The sequence below is a fragment of the Rattus norvegicus genome, chromosome 7 (genome assembly GCF_036323735.1).
Source record: "Rattus norvegicus strain BN/NHsdMcwi chromosome 7, GRCr8, whole genome shotgun sequence".
In the NCBI taxonomy this organism is placed as follows: domain Eukaryota; kingdom Metazoa; phylum Chordata; class Mammalia; order Rodentia; family Muridae; genus Rattus; species Rattus norvegicus.
The window spans coordinates 31,307,515-31,323,920 of NC_086025.1; the positions used below are offsets into that span (position 1 = coordinate 31,307,515).

Sequence of the window (16,406 nt, forward strand, 5' to 3'; positions counted from 1 at the left end):
ACAGTGGGCTGTTTAATTACGGGGATAATGGATCTTCTGTAAGGACAAGCTAAATGGAACCCAGAGAGGTAAGGAGAACACACAGAAACTCCTACTAGGGATAGCAGTGTTGCGTTAGATATGGAATGTTGCATTAAACATGCGGGTCCCCAAACAGTAACCACGGGGAAAGCAGGCCGACTGGGTAGTGCCTGGTGTAAACCTTCCACGAATCACAACAGAAGCATTAGCGTTTCTGCAAGTGTGTCCCTGGGCTTTGTCGAGAATTTCTAATACTCTTAAAAAGACTTTCGTACACATATGAGAACGGGTGTAGGAATGTGTTTGTCGGAACTCTGTTTCCCAGGGTGCCAAGCTCATTTCCTGGGTCTAAGAGTTCAGAAACCCATTTCTTGCTTAACTTTGATTACAAGTCAAACTTCTGCTAATTCAGCACGCCTGTTACGAGTTATTGGTTTTTCTCATCTCCTCTTGAAACTGAGGCAAATGTCCCTTCTCCCACATGCTATACTTTCCTAGAACTGAAATTCTCTAAGTTGAAGGCCCTCTGTTCTACAAACATGCTCTTGACATACAGGAGGGTGTGTGAGGGCCAGGCGCTCCCCAGAAACGCTATTTAGCAAGCTCTCAATTTTGCTGTGGGGGAAAACATAGGATCAATAGGTTTTGCTCCCACTTCTGGCTGTCAACTGTGAATTCTTGAATGGTGTGTTCGGTGTGTGCATGCGTGTCACACATGTGTAGGTGTGGGTGTGGAGGTCAGAGGTTAATAGTCTTTTCTTTCAATTAGGATCTCATGGAATAATCTAGACTGGCCTGGGACTTGTTATGTGGCTGTGGGTGACTCTGAGCTTAAATCACATTTATTTATTAATTTATGTGTGCATGTGGAGGGCAGAGAACAACTTCCTGGGACAGCCCTGTCCTTCTGCCATGTGGGTCCCAAGGATTGAACTCAGGTTGCCATGCTCGGCAATGAACACCTTTACCAGCTGAGCCATCTTGCCAGCAGGAAGTCTTTCTGAATCAATTTTCCACCTTATTTTTTGACACAGTATCCTTTATTGAACCTGGGTCTACAGGAACATTTTCATCCCTAGTGGTTTCAGGTGTGCCGCCATGACTGATTCTAACATGGGTATTGGAGATTTGAACTCGGATCATCATGCTCGTACAGCAAACACTTTACCTTTAGGGCCATCTCCTCACAGGCTGAAGGAAGCCTGGGTATCGAATGGAGATGCAAACGCCCTCCCCTAAAGCATCAGGGAGTGAACTGAGATTAGAGCCATTTGATTGGCCCGATGCCAGCCTGGGGCACCAGGGACTGGAGCCAGGGTGGTTATGAAGGGCTTTGTGAAGGCAAGTCAGAGGCACTATCCTCTCATGATGTCCTGAGGGCACCCGACTTCCCAGAACCCGTTGGTAGTATGATGGTTTTACATAAGAGAAACTGGCAGCATGTCTCTATGTTCTAGAAAACACCCTACACCTCAGAGAAAAAACATTCTAACCCAGGAGGTGTGAAACCTAACTTAGAGTTTGTTGTGTGAGGCGCTGTTTCTGAGCACGGATCCAAAAGGGCTTTTTCTCCAGTGGGCCCCTGCCATGGCACCAGATTCTCCTATTTTAAATTGCTCCTGTGATTCTTCTAGAGCTTTCTGATGTTCCTTGATAGAACATGAACACACACACACATACACACACACACACATACACACACACTCACATACACACACACTCACATACACACACACACATACACACACACTCACATACACACACACTCACATACACACACACACTCACATACACACAAACTCACATATACACTCACATACACACACATACACACACACACTCACATACACACACACTCACATACACACTCACATACACACAAACTCACATACACACTCACATACACACACATACTCACACATACACACTCACATACACACACACACATACACTCACATACACATACACACATACACACACTCACATACACACTCACATCCACACACACATACACACATTCACATACACACACACACACATACACACACACACACACACACACTCACATCCACACACTCACATCCACACACACATCCACACACACTCACATCCACACTCACTCACATACACACACACACTCACATACACACAAACTCACATACACACTCACATACACACACATACTCACACATACACACTCACATACACACACATACACACACATACTCACATACACATCACACACACACTCACATACACACACACATATACACTCACATACACATACACACACATACACACACTCACATACACACACTCACATCCATACACACATACACACATACACACACTCACATACACACATACACACACATACACACACACATACACACACATACTCACATACACATACACACACACTCACATACACACTCACACACAGACATACACACATACACACACATACACATACACACACACTCACATACACATACACACACATACACACACATACACATACACACACACTCACATACACATACACACACATACACACACTCACATACACACACACATACACACATACACACACATACACACACACTCACATCCACACACTCACATCCACACACACACATCCACACACACTCACATCCACACTCACATACACACACACACACACACACACACACACACACACAACACCTTGGTTTTCAATTACATAAACCACCTCAGGCAAATGTAGCAGAGCAAGGCTTTGAAAACCACCAGGAGTGCAGCCTGGGAGGGTTGGGGGAAGGGAAGTAGAGAAGGGGGGAGGAACGAGAGGAAGAAGTGGGGGAACTTTGAAACCAGTGGTTCAGGCTGGGAGAGCTTGTATGGAAGGAAATGAAAACGCTTAAATTTTTCATATTGACCTTCGGGTAACGTTTTTGTCACACAAGCTTAGACTGGATCATGTGCCTTCTCTCTAGCTTCTAGTAAAATCAGCCACCATGAAAGAGAGGTTGGAGCAGGTCCAACAAAAGGCATTTAAAAAAAAATCATTCTTAAAGGCAAAGGCCGTAGGAGCTAGGGCCCACCTCTGCCAGTCTCCACTATCCCCCCGCAGATGAATCAGGACAGTGCCTAGATTTAATTTTCCATTGCTCTTCCCCAGAGGTTATAAGAGGGGAAAAATTCAAGAGTCGACACGAATTTCTTCAACATCAAGTAACATTTTGATGATAGCTGAGTACTAACAAATCAGAAACACACGGTCTTAATTGACTGTGAAGTAAATAATGCTTCCCAGGGAAAGGGAGAGAAAGTACTCTGATGTAGAGCGCTGGAAAACTGTAACCTCAAAAGTTGTTTCAGGCAGCTGACTTCTCCTTCTTCCTCTCCCTCCCACCAGTCCACCTCCTTTCTCCTCCTCCTCCTCCTAGTCTGGTGCAGTGAAAAGAAATCTTGCTGGATCCCCTGGACCTTCCCTCACTTGTGAGCATCTCTCCTTAAGGACCCTGTGAGGGCCGTCTTCTGTTGTTATAACAAAAGGTTGGCCTCAGCTGAAGCTGGGTGATTTGGGAAGGGATTGACTGACTTTGCAGGTCTAGAAAGCCAAGGGCATGGTGCTGGCCCTCCCTGCCACTGTGGAGGGCCACGTACTGCTTTGGGCTTGGTGGACGAGCAGCAAGAAAGACCACAGGGCGAGAGAGGAGGCAGTAAATAAGAAGCTGGGGTCCCCATGTGGCTCTGCTCTTCTTTGACCGTGGGCATGCATGTCTGGGTGTGTATGTGCATGCATCTGCATGCATGTGACTGTGTGGTATACTCTTTTAATCTTTATAATGTCCCCAAGAGATGGGCAGACAACACGATTATCATCTTTATTTTATGTATGGGGGGGACTGAGGAGGCACTGCAAGTGGAGAGACTCCCTCACTGTCATACAGCTAGTCAGTGTGGCAGAAGCACGATTCAAACCTGCCTGGCTCCCAAACCCAGGCTCCTAACCCCTATGCCAACAGTAAGAGGAGCACATTAAACGTGCACCTCCTAGGGCTGGAGGGCTCAGTGGTTATGGGCATGCGCTACTCTTCTCACAGAGGGTCCAAGGTCAGTTCCTAGCACTCTTGTTGGGTTGCTCACAACCACCTGTAACTCGATCTCTAGAGTAATCCGATGCCTCTGGTCTCGGATATATACCTAAGTTCATATGCATATACACACATACGCATACACGCAGACATACAGATAATTAAAAGTAAGTAAATCTGGGCTGGAGAAATGACTCAGTGGTTAAGAGCGCTGGCTTCTCTAGCAGAGGACCTAGTTCAGTTCCCAGCATACACATGGCAAAGATAGATACATATAGGCAGACACGCCTATACATCAAATAAAAATAAATGTTGTAGAAAGGAAATTTAAAGAAATGAAAATTCTAAGCCATACCCAAGACTTTCACCTAGGGTCACCTAACAATAGGTTTTTCACACTGTCCGGGCCACAGTGACACCATGCTGAAGCCTGAGAGCCATTGCCCTACCCTGCCCTACCTCCAGGTGCTGACGGTTATCCACAGGAGCCAGAACACTGAGCCATGTCCCCTCTCAGTGCAGCTTCCTGCCCCGTGAGCACACAGCCATCTTGAATGGGGATGTTACACAGGGATGAAAGAAACTGGAAACAGCTGGTCTGCTGGCTCCTCCCCACCCACAGCCATGACGTAACCACAATACGGTCCACAGCAGAGTGGTGCCTTCTTCAATTAGGGAGTGGATTCCTCTAGAAGGACACCACAGGACTCGCCACCCAGAGCAAAGCCACAGGAATCTTAGCTCTCCAGCCAGCAATTCCTGAATCCCACCGGAATCTACTTCTTCCCTCTCCCTAATGAGATGGTAGAGAAGCCTGGAGTCGCTGTGGAGCTAAACATCTAACCGAGGCAGCAGCGCCCTTCCCCAAGCCAGCGATAACGGAAAAACTTAGAAAGCCAGACAAGATATTTTCCATGCATGGGTAGGGCTTCTGCCACAAAAACACCCGAGAGGCCCTAAGGTATCGGCTCCTTATCTGGGGTGATTGAGGGCGGCTGGAGCTGGAATGGGTTAAAAGGAAGCTCTCGGTATTTGAAACTCTCAGGCAGCCTAGCCCGTCACCCTCCTGGAGAGATCTACAGCACTACTCTAAAAATATCTATGAGATCACAGTACATTAAGTGCGTGACAGCAAACATTTGTAACTAATCTATGGAAAGAAAGGAAGGCATCATGTTGCATGGGGAACACAGCAAAGTTTGTCTTGTGTTATCGTTCTAAAATAAGACGGCCTCAATTTGGTTGAAATATCTCTTCACACATTGTCTTCCCCAAGCAGAGCCATTTGAGAAATTCTGATTGCAATTATAAGTGCTGAATAGGGAGCATTTTGCATTTCCTTTGACGATGCTAAAAGCTATAAGCAATCCTGATATTAAAATCTCTGGAAATTGACGAGTACCCTAGGCATCGTCACGACGTTTCCCTCCCCACTCCAAGGAATTAAAATCTATTACGTGAACATGTGTTAATATTTTATCAACTACTGCTTTTAATTAAGTAGATGCCCGGGGCCTCCCACAGTCAGAAGGACCCACCTACTTCCCCCTGCCCTCTGGGTCTGGTTGGAGTGCTTTAGGCAAACTTACCACAGTGTTGAATTCAGGAACCTGCCACAGCAGCCAGTCTTCGTTAAGGGTGTACAGCGCTTTGCAGGTGATCACATCCACAGGACCCTTGTTTATCTTCTGGTTCAGAGTCGTCACCAGCAAATAGAATGGTTCCCCAACAGTCTCCTTGGAAAGGATACAAAAGCAACAGTTAGCTCTCTCTGAAGCCCACAGTAGTAACACAAGAGACGGGCAGCAGTAAACTTTAATAACCAACATGCAAAGCCCATGAAAATGTGTATCATGTCACTCAGGAAACTGCTTCATGCACCCTGTACACATGCACAAGCCCCATCCCCCAATGCTATGGGAGGAATCCAGTAGGCCCCCATAATTTCATGTCTAAGCTCCTAGCTGGCAGACTTGTGCTCGATGGTAGACTAGTGCTTAAGAACAGTTTTCAAAGGTGGAGATATAACCTTGTTTACATTACCATTTAATTGCAAACCAAAAATAAGCGACATTAAAAAAAAAAAAAGTGCTTCACAGTTGGCAACCAGGACTGATGCAAGACTGTTTTAAACATTTACTGAGGAGGGTGGACTGTCAGGGCTAAATAGCTTTTAGCGATGGAAGTGGCCTCCATTTCAGCTGGTTTTAGCCTGTGTCCTACCTGTGTGCCAGCCCTTGGTCCTGACCATTCAGACACCTCTTGCACAGTATTATCTTCCCCTGAACCTCTAAGGCTGGTCCCGGGGCTCCTGTCTCCAGCCCTCTCTTGTGAACGTGGTCCACTGAATTTGGAGGCTGGTGGCCCAAATTTGAGGCCACTATGGTCAAAGGGACATTGGGTAGTTGAGGTCTAAGCTGTGTTCTGCTTCCTGGCATCTTCTGAGGCATGCAGCCCTGGGGCAGTTTCCGTTCCCCATAAATAACGTGGTTTCCAGGATCCATGGACATTAGGCCTGTAGGTGGAGGGGGAGGGGCTCTGCCTAAGCCAGAAATGGAAGAGTAGCTATGTCGCTCCAGTTGGAGCCCCGTGTTACCAAGTTCATCTGCAGAGCTAACTAACTCGGCTTTGAAAGGAGCATTCCTCTCTCAGTCTGATTTCCTGTGAAGAGGAGGATTACCCATAACCCTTTGAGGCCCCCTCCCCTATCCCTCCCCTGTCCCTTCCTTTGTCCTTCCTCCAAGTGTAGTTCTCTCCCCTGGCCTTCTGCCACCCTCTACCTCCCCTGGTCCACTTCCTCCCTGCCTCTCTTTGCTTTTCTCCCCTCTGCTGACAAAACTCCCTGAGTAGCATCTTCCTTATGCAGGACAGAGAAGGGAATGTTCAGAAGTTTCCAAGGTGGGGTGAGGGGACCTGACATTTCCTTCTCAGAAGAAACTTCCTTTATTTCATGGTAGGTAATCTTATCGCCATCTGCTTTCTCTCCACCCCCCACCCGCCGTGGGTAATGGCCTGACCACAAACCTAAGAGCCGTACTTCTGCCTTTCTTACACATGTCAGAGACACACCAAGGGCCCCTATGTGGGGACTGAGTTGACCACATTGGTTGACACAGAGGCCAGCCAGGACCCCTGGGCTAGGCAGAGTAACAGCCACTGGCTCAAGGGCTCTCCAGTCAGGATTTCCCAGAATTCTCCAAATCGAGCTGGCTTCGCACTGTCCCTGGGGCCCACAGTTCTAACTCTAGCTAATCACCTCTGGTATCTTTTGAGCATCTCCTTAAGAACTCAGGTGCCTGTCCCCCAACCTGTGCCACGTAGACACCTACCTAACCTAGATCTGTAGCAGAGTCAGGTTGAAAACCTTTCCAGAGACACTGATGTGTGACCAGCCTAGGGCACCACCGGGCCATGAGATTTCTTTGCCACCCACTCCCACAAGATTTAGTATGTCTCATCTGTTGGGGGACATGTCCTCTCTTTAGATGACAGACCAGAGAGGATGTCCACTCGCAAAGTTCATTCTGAGGCCGGTACCAACCATGTTACTTACCCTCAGACCTACTGACTCACTCTATCTGTCTTAAGCCCCTAGGCAAAATGGTCATTACCTCTGTGGACCATTAAGGGTTAAATGAGATAAGACAATCCAAGCTCTTAGCCTGATGTATAGCAAACAGCAGTGCTTAATAGATGCCACTTGTCACTACTGTCCCCCAGGCCTTGGAGTCTGGGAAGGGACATTATCTGAAGGCTGCTACCTGCTTAGTATCTGTGAGCAGGTTCGAGGAGGCCCCCAAGCCCCTTGGTCGCTAGAGGGATTCTTCTACTGAAAGTGAAAGTCCCACCCAGGACTGGGCTGGATGCCACTTCCTCCTGGGCACCGTGCCACTCCCTCCTCACCAGCGAGTGTTCCACACACTCTTGAATCAGCACAGAGAAGGAATCTTGACCCAGAATGCTTTGCTCAAGGGGGCTGCTTGGGCTCGGAGCCCAGATGAACACTTCACCCCTTTCATGCCTAAGAGAAGCTCCCGAGAGAGTTCCATGTAAGGAAGAGCTGGGGGTGAATTTCAAACCACCGGCCTTACCGGTGGATGGACACCAAAGCAGAAACAAACACCACCACAAGGCACTGCCCACGGTGAGCACGCCAACCCCAGCTGGCTGGGTAGGAAACCCCGCACAGAGAGCAAGCTCACTGGTTTTAACAAAACCTCAGGGCCAGCATTTGCTTTCTGTTTCCTCGGAGGGTTGGTTACATCAGCTACAGGAATTCCCTGACAGAGCTTTTAGAGAAGAGATTGGTGGACACCATTCCAGGGCTTTTGACTTAGGGTCAGCTGAGGACTAAGACCTGGGAACCTGGGAGAGGGTCTGGCACCCGTGTTCAGCAGCTGCTGCCCACCCAGCCACAGTGAGGCACAAAAGCAGCTCTCCCTAGAAAGAACCACTTGACATGTCCCCAGAGCAGATGATGTATACCAAGTAAACAGAAAAGAAGGCAGATTTCATTAATCTTAATAAACGGCCATTGCCTTGGGAGTGGGGAAAGTCAGTAAAAAAAAAAAAAATTTAAAAAAATGTTGCATATCTACTCTTAAGATTGCATTAAACATTAAACTAGGCACGGTCTAATTTAAAGTGCTGCTTGTGGATGTCAACTTAAGCAGCCCTGTTAAAACCTGTGGCATAACAGTGTATCTTATTCAGGGTTTAATTAGATTTTGAAACTAGCTGCAAATACACAATTATGCCGTTTTGCTGGAATCTGGGTAGCTGGTGAAATTAAAGATGGATAAGAACCTTCCATGCCAGGGCCTCAGAGAGCTGAACAAAGACCATGTTCAACTGAAACACCCTGATTTTCATTTTAATATTTTATAATAATAGCCAATATTTATGGGGTTCTTACTCAGCCCTGAGCAACGGCGTACTCCTGCTCCTCTGGGCTTCAAAACGGCCCAACAGTATTCATCTTTTGTCAACTTCCCAGGTAACATGCCAAGAACCGATGGAGCCGTCTGAACTCCAGACCCAGCCCTGGGTTGTCCAAGGCCCACTCTGTTAACCATGGAAACCATAGGAAATTTGCATTCCGTAAGATTTTAAGAGTTGATGAAATTCAACCATACTCCATAGTCACTTCAAGAAAGTGAACTCTGAGGACAGAAGGCTCTTTGGGGACTTGCTTTAAGGCTGAACCTGGGAAGAAGGGGCTATCATTAGCTGCCAGTATAACGGTGAGTAATGAGTACTTCAAACATGTTTTAGAGGACCCAAGAATGTAGATTGATGTCTGTATGCAGGAGAGGGCAGGCACAAGATGAGGCAAGGCCTGTGACTGGGCAGTGAAAAAGTAAGGCAGGTGCAGAGTTTTGGAGAGAGGAGAGAGAGGAGGGAGAGAGGAACCAAGACAGAGACCCAGATCTGTGTGGCCTTAAATGGCCACAGGTAGCTATGAATATCTTATAAGAGAGGGATGATTCCAGGACAATTTGTCTTATCTAGGTGGGCAGTTTATATCAATATCTATTGGCTCTGAGTTTATTGTGTGGATGTTTTGTGGGGTGAGGATTTACTGATATAAATCTGACCGATAAATTACAAGCTTCCAGAGTTTTGACTACCAGGAGACTGGGAATTGTGACAATGACTACAGGGGCGGATGCTGGGATGTGAGCAGAGTTTGCAGCAGAGAGTCACAAGAGGGCAGCCGCTGCTGGGGCCAGAAAGTAGCCTGCGCCAATGTGAGGCTAGCCATAGAGGCAGAGAGATCGTTGGGGACAGAGAGTAGCAGGACGTAGCATGGCATGGTGCCCCGCGTCATATTTTTATTACTTAGCACAACACAAGAACAGTTTGGGCTCATCAGCGTCCCAGGTCTCAGGACGGTTCCTTTAATGGGCTAGCAGGACCATGGGTGTTAACCAACGCCACAGATAAGAAGACAATCTTAGCTGAGAGAGAACTCTACGTGAATTACATGTACCTCTAGGAACTAGTAACAGCAACAAACAAACAAACAAACAAACAAACAAAACCTGGACCATTTTTATTTTCCATTCAATCTGGAAGGCCCAAGATCAAGTTCCGTCAAATGCCCACACCATGGAGCATTCTGGACTTAGCTCCACAAAGATACCAGCGTGTGCTAAAAATAACCGCCTATTGTCTTACCTCTGACACTGCAGAGGCCTGTGACACTTACCCGAAGGAAACCAGAGAGACAGACGGACATCCAGTTTGTAAGGAGTTTCTCCACCACAGACTCCGTGCGCCTCAGCATGAGCTTGGGCTGCATATTACTGCACTGCTCCATCAGGTCTCTGGTCAGCACCTCCAGGATGCTGGTCAAGTAGACCAGCTTGGTTTGCAGAGCGATGGTTAGGAAGGACGCAAAGAGACACCTGTTTAAAAATAGAGCCAGGTGAGCTGTTAGCCCCGGACTCAGCTGGACATAACCAGTTTCCATGGAATCTTGCTAGCAGCAAGGGGATTGTCTCCTGAGGAGCTAATTCTCTATTGTTCAGGTCCCAATCACTTCTATCCTGTGTCATAAGATTGCACACTGGGCATAAGCACCGTCATATCTCATTGGTAAACGGCTTGCCTAGGGCATGGAGCCCTGGTTTTGATCCCTAAAAGGGTGTGCATTGGCTGTGGTGGTGGCAAATGCTTGTCACCCTTCAGCAGCCTGGAGGAAGAGGCAAGAAAGTGCATCAGGAATTCAAGATCATCTTCTGCTACAGCAGGAGTTTTAGGCCAGCCTGCCGGGTACACGAAACAACAAACAAACAAGCCAAACGAGTCAATTTCAATTTCAGTCACTTTTTTTTTTTAAGCAACAAGAAGTGAGTTTCTTTTCCAAAAATTTAGGGTATTTCTTTAAAATTAAAATTTAAAAATAACACTTCTGCTTTTTTTCAGTTAAGAATTTTCCCTTTAGGCATTGGGGTTTTCTCAGGGTTTTACTGGGTGATGTGTGTATGTGTGCCTTCAAGCCAGAACTGGGGTCATGTTCATGTGATCTGAGCTGCAGAGAGCATGGCTGTGCACGCACCCCGTCAACACCACTGGGACAGGGTATGCCCAGGGTCAGGTAGTGGTTTGGAAGGGAGGAGCTTGAGAGCTGGAGCTCAGTGTGAAGCACTTGTTCAGCATCCACAAGCCCCTGAGTTCGATACCCAGCCCTTCAAACACTAAAGCAATATGGTAGTAATGCCAAGGAATGGTTCTTGTCCTGCTTGCAGACAGGGGCCAAGCATGGTGTCCTCTGAGAGGCTCCACCCAGCAGCTGATTGAAACAGATGAAGAGACCCACAGCCAAACATCCAGCGGGGCTTGGGGAATCTTGTGGAAGAGTCCAGGGAAGGATTCAGGAACCTGGAGGGGATAGGAACTCCACAAGAATACCAACAGCCAACTAACCTGGACCTTTGGGGGTTTCTAGAGACTGAATTACCAACCAAAGAGCCAGACCTAGGCCCCCTGTACATATGCAGCAGATGTGCAGCTTGGTCTTCATGAGGGTCCCCCAATGACTGTAGCGGGGGCTGTCCCTGAGTCTATTGCCTACCTGTGGATCCTGTTCCCCTAACTGGGCTGTCTCGTCTGGCTTTAGAGGGAGAGGATGTGCCAAGTCCCCTAATGAAATGATGTGCCAGGGTGGGTTGGTACCCAGGGAGGGGCCTCCCTCTTCTCAGAGTAGGAGGAGAAGAAGATGGGGGAGGACTGTAAGAGGTGGGGATTGGAAGGAGGAAGAGGGTTGTGATCGGGATGTAAAGTGAATAAATAAATAAATAAATAAATAAATAAATAGGAAAAAACAAAGCTAAAATAAGTAGTTTGGGGTTGTTGCTTGGCCCTAGCTGGCCTGTAATTTGTTGCATAGACCAGACCAGTCTCAAAAACTCAGAAAGCTCTGCTTGCTTCTGCCTCCAGCACGCTGCAATTAAAGGCGTGTGCCAGCATACCTAGGTTTTAATGTCTCTGCCTAAGTGCTTATCAAAACACAAAAGAATTAAACACGTACCTGTCCTTTACTGAGAAGTTCTTCTGCTTCTCAAGGGTGTGGATGACAGTAACTAGGAAGCTTTTATTACATATTAGGGCATCCAAGGCTGTGAGGCTCTCGTTCTTGTCATTGGCGTCTCTGTTCTGGAGGGGGAGGAAAGTAAACCACAATGGTATAGCATGGACAGAAGATAATAAATATCGTGTAGGACAGCATGCAAGTTGAAACTTAGGAAGTGGAGCCACAATGGGTTCTTAACACAATGGGTTATTTAACATTGAGCTCATCAGCCAAAATGCCCACAATAAAAATCCAGAGCGATAACAATGGCGGTGACAGAGAGGATGATAAGCTGACAGTCGCAGAGCTCAAAGGGAAGATGTAGAAACTTACGTGCATGTCCTCAGTGAAGATGTGCGTGAAGCCACCTGACTGAGAGGAAGGAGACACTTTTATTATTCACAACATCCAAAGGAAATGAACAGTGCATCTTTGTTATAATAGCCAAGTCCATTTTAATAAAGCAGGGGTGCAATTTGCTAATCTGAAGAGCCCTTGGTCTGTGCTCACTGTGCCGCCTCCAAGACATAATAAATAATTATTATGCTCTCAAGAAACACCCTTGGCCTCTGGAAGCCCCTGAGAATTGTCATCAGCATAGACCATTTTTTTTTGGTAGATTATGTTGGGTTTTAAAAAACGAACTGACTCAAAAGTTAAAAAAACAAAACAAAACTGGTGCTAGAAGATTATGGAAATGTCAAGCCTCTCATCAAGCAACTGACTTCCAAGGATGAGGCTCACACAGTGCTGGCCTCCAAGGATGAGGCTCACACAGTGCTGGCCTCCAAGGATGAGGCTCACACAGTGCTGGCCTCCAAGGATGAGGCTCACACAGTGCTGGCCTCCAAGGATGAGGCTCACACAGTGCTGGCCTCCAAGGATGAGGCTCACACAGTGCTGGCCTCCAAGGATGAGGCTCACACAGTGCTGGCCTCCAAGGATGAGGCTCACACAGTGCTGGCCTCCAAGGATGAGGCTCACACAGTGCTGGCCTCCAAGGATGAGGCTCACACAGTGCTGGCCTCCAAGGATGAGGCTCACACAGTGCTGGCCTCCAAGGATGAGGCTCACACAGTGCTGGCCTCCAAGGATGAGGCTCACACAGTGCTGGCCTCCAAGGATGAGGCTCACACAGTGCTGGCCTCCAAGGATGAGGCTTACACGGGGCTGCCACTCTCAGATACGTCATAGCCAAGTAGCATCGACTGTTCTAATATGTTACACCCTCAATAAATGGGCAGACCATGTGGTGGGAGAGCATGGAATTTAGAGTGAAACTACCTGGGGTCCAGCTCTGACTTATCACACACTGGTCACGTGAGCGTGCACAGGTTATTTACACTGTGTCCGACGTCCACCATCTGGGACCTCTTGTATAACGAAATGAGGAGTACTAAGCACACAGCACTCTACACCCACTATGACTGAGCTTTTTACCCCGGCTTTGAAAACCATGCCTGGATATACTATGCTACGTGGATATACTATGCTACGTGGTTCCTTAACATAAGCTTTTACATTTTGAGGCTGCCATTTTAAAAATTAAGAATTGAATTTAATTTTATTTACTTATTTGGGGTGTTTTGAGACAGGGTCTCACTTTATATCCCAGGCCAGCCCCAAATTCACAGCAATTCTCTGGCCTTCCGTCTCCCAGAGTCTGAAATTACAAACATGTACTATGCCCAACTAAATATTATATATAATGTAAAACCATATTGGGTAATAGTTTAAAATAACTAAGTAAAATCATAAATTAAAAATGATTTCTCTCTCTCCTTTATACTTTAAAACTCTAGATAAAGCTTGTGTATTAATAAAGTACATTTTCCTGCAGAGAACCTCGTTTCATAGCTTCAAATTTGTTAGCCAAAGCAGAAAACCTCAAATTACTTTCATCTACCCCTACCTAGTATAAATGTCCACTTTAAACAGTCTTTTGTGATTTCACCATTTACTTATAGGGAAGGAAGGGACATGCCTCAGTGTGTGTGTGTGTGTGTGTGTGTGTGTGTGTGTGTGTGTGTGTACAACTTTTGAGTCCTGGAGACTGAACTCTTATTGTCAGACTTGGTGGCAAGCACCTTTACCCTCTGAGCCCTCGAATGGCCCCATAATTCATTCTCGACCTTCTGCTGGGAAGTGGTACCCTAGCTTCCTAGCTCAAGGCTTTTCCCCCTTTTCATTCATATTTCCTTCTTCCAAGAGATTAGATAGTCTGCTCACCCTGTGCCTTCTATTTTCAGAGAAACAGAAAACGGTCTATCTACAGGAGACCAGAAGTTCAGGGTCCTTCTTTGTGACATCGGGAACTGTGCTATCTGGGGCCCTGTCTCAGACAACAATAACAAGTATATACAGTGTGGTGGTTCTCATGCTGTGGGTCAAGACCCCTTTGTAGGGGTCCAACGACCCTTTCGTAAGGGCTGCATTTCAGACATCCTGCATATTACGGTTCATAACAGTAGCAAACTTATAGTTAGACATAGCAACAGAAATAATTTTGTGGTTGGGGGTCAGCACAACATGAAAAATTGTACTAAAGGGTCACAACCATTAGGAAGTCCAAGAACCACTGCTCTAAAGAAGAAGGAATCTTTGAAACAGAAACAGCAGGCAAGCGAGCAAAGATGGAGCTGCCACGCCCGGGCCACCTCTTCCTCTGCTGTCTTGGAAGAACTGATCATCCATCAACCTCTCTTGGGCACCCAAGCTCCAGGCACAAGGATTTGGCTCTGGGTCAATCAACAAAGTGCCCAATTAACACTCAGCCTCAAGCGCTGTATGTGGTTAGCCACCTGGTTTTAGGGGGATGCCTCCCCCCTCTTTCTTATCACTATAAACTCAGTTTTGACTTAGGTCTCCTTCAAAGAGTCCTGAAAAGTCCCTGTTGGTTTCCACTTGGGTTCTCTGACTTAATGACTCCCAGGCTTTATGACTTTCTGTTTGCCATTCAACACCACACTGAACCCTGAGTTAAATCAGTTGGGCTCCTTGCAACTATTCTCTTCTCCTAAAACGATGCCCTGTTGTTCTGGGGATTCCTTTCATTTTGTGGCACTAGGCTTGCAGTGGTGTTCCCTGACACTCATCAGTCCGCCCTGCCCTCGATTGCTGACTTTAGAAAAATGGGAGAATTTCCTTTTCAGGCCACAGACTATGCTATTCAGCATTCACGGGCAATCATTAACTGTAAAAGCCCACATAGTACTCATCTGGATGCTGGAAATCTCTGTTATTTTATTGCTTTTAAATTCTTAATGGGGGAATCTCAGAGAGCTGGGAAACTGGGGCTCGAGATGCAAGCTTCTCAGAGGCCCTGAGCCTCACCCTGACTCAGGGACTTGAATTTCCCTCCATCCCCCAGGTACGGCAAATGGATGAGGCATTGGACAGCAAATCTTGGTGCCCGGTATTCTTGGAGGATAAGTAAGAATGCTGGTCTTGTTTGTAGCCTTCTTGATTTATAATACCAAGGCGTAGACCCCCACACAGGGCAGGTGTCTTGTGGCAATGTCTAGCCCTCCCAATAGTACCTTATATATCATATAAGTCTGACGCTAGACTTGCAGAGAAACTGGAAATTGCTTCACACATGTGTCCATGATCCTAGGCTTCTGGCCAAACGGAGCCAAGATACTTCTGGCAAGGTGCTGCAAACCCCTTCCTTGGTTCGAAAGGATGTCTAGCTTTGCTTACTGGCCCAGATCTGAATATGGGGGATTAATGAGTTCTAATTCATGGGGGGCAGGCATCTCTCTGGGACCAGCAGAGCAATGTGGGAGAGCTGAGGTATCAGGATAGAATGGGCGAGTGCTCTTGCCAAAGTCTTGGGGTGGGGGGAGGTAACTGAAGAGGACTGAGTAAGTGAGAAGATGGGGGTGTCAGGACAGAATTGGAACCCCCCCAAAGGGCTCTCTCTACACTATTCCTTGAGGCACTAGAACAACTCACTGCTCATTCCGTACACCTATGTCTATTAAACAAGGAAGCTACAGACGGATCTACTAACAGGAAAACTGTCGAGGAAGACATGAGGCTAAAAATGCCTGCCATCAACTCAAATTTCTGCGTGTCCAATTTCTCCCCGTTTGGCTGATCCTGCCTTTCGTCTCCAATGGAGAAATAATAGCAGATAATCTAGGAGCAGCAGTGCAAGTCAGGCAGATAAACACGACAAATTGGCGAGCCCACAATTTATTGATTTTAAAATGAATTAGCTCACT

The 16,406-nt window shown here is 46.9% G+C and overlaps 1 protein-coding gene and 1 long non-coding RNA gene across 10 annotated transcripts in view; one reads left to right on the forward strand and one right to left on the reverse strand.

Annotated features, from left to right (window-relative positions):
• Positions 1–16,406, reverse strand: part of Plxnc1 (plexin C1) — a 153,846-nt gene that overhangs the window by 30,537 nt on the left and 106,903 nt on the right. For all 7 annotated transcript variants that reach the window (XR_005486861.2, NM_001426988.1, XM_039080100.2 and 4 more), the window contains 4 exons: positions 12,511–12,549; positions 12,136–12,260; positions 10,312–10,510; positions 5,690–5,836 (listed from right to left, as the gene is read on the reverse strand). Coding sequence is in view for 6 of the 7 variants with exons in the window: in NM_001426988.1 (NP_001413917.1) it covers positions 5,690–5,836; positions 10,312–10,510; positions 12,136–12,260; positions 12,511–12,549 (510 nt within the window). In the remaining variant the exon portion in view is untranslated. The remainder of the gene's footprint in view (positions 1–5,689; positions 5,837–10,311; positions 10,511–12,135; positions 12,261–12,510; positions 12,550–16,406) is intronic.
• Positions 5,831–16,406, forward strand: part of LOC134479861 (uncharacterized) — a 32,548-nt gene continuing 21,972 nt past the window's right edge. Inside the window, exons 1-3 of one of the 3 annotated variants that reach the window (XR_010053670.1) lie at positions 5,831–8,244; positions 9,097–9,343; positions 11,354–11,940. This is a non-coding gene — a long non-coding RNA (uncharacterized LOC134479861). Of the gene's footprint in view, positions 8,245–9,096; positions 11,941–16,406 lie in introns of those variants that run through there. The other 2 variants (XR_010053672.1, XR_010053669.1) reach the window with 2 other exon arrangements.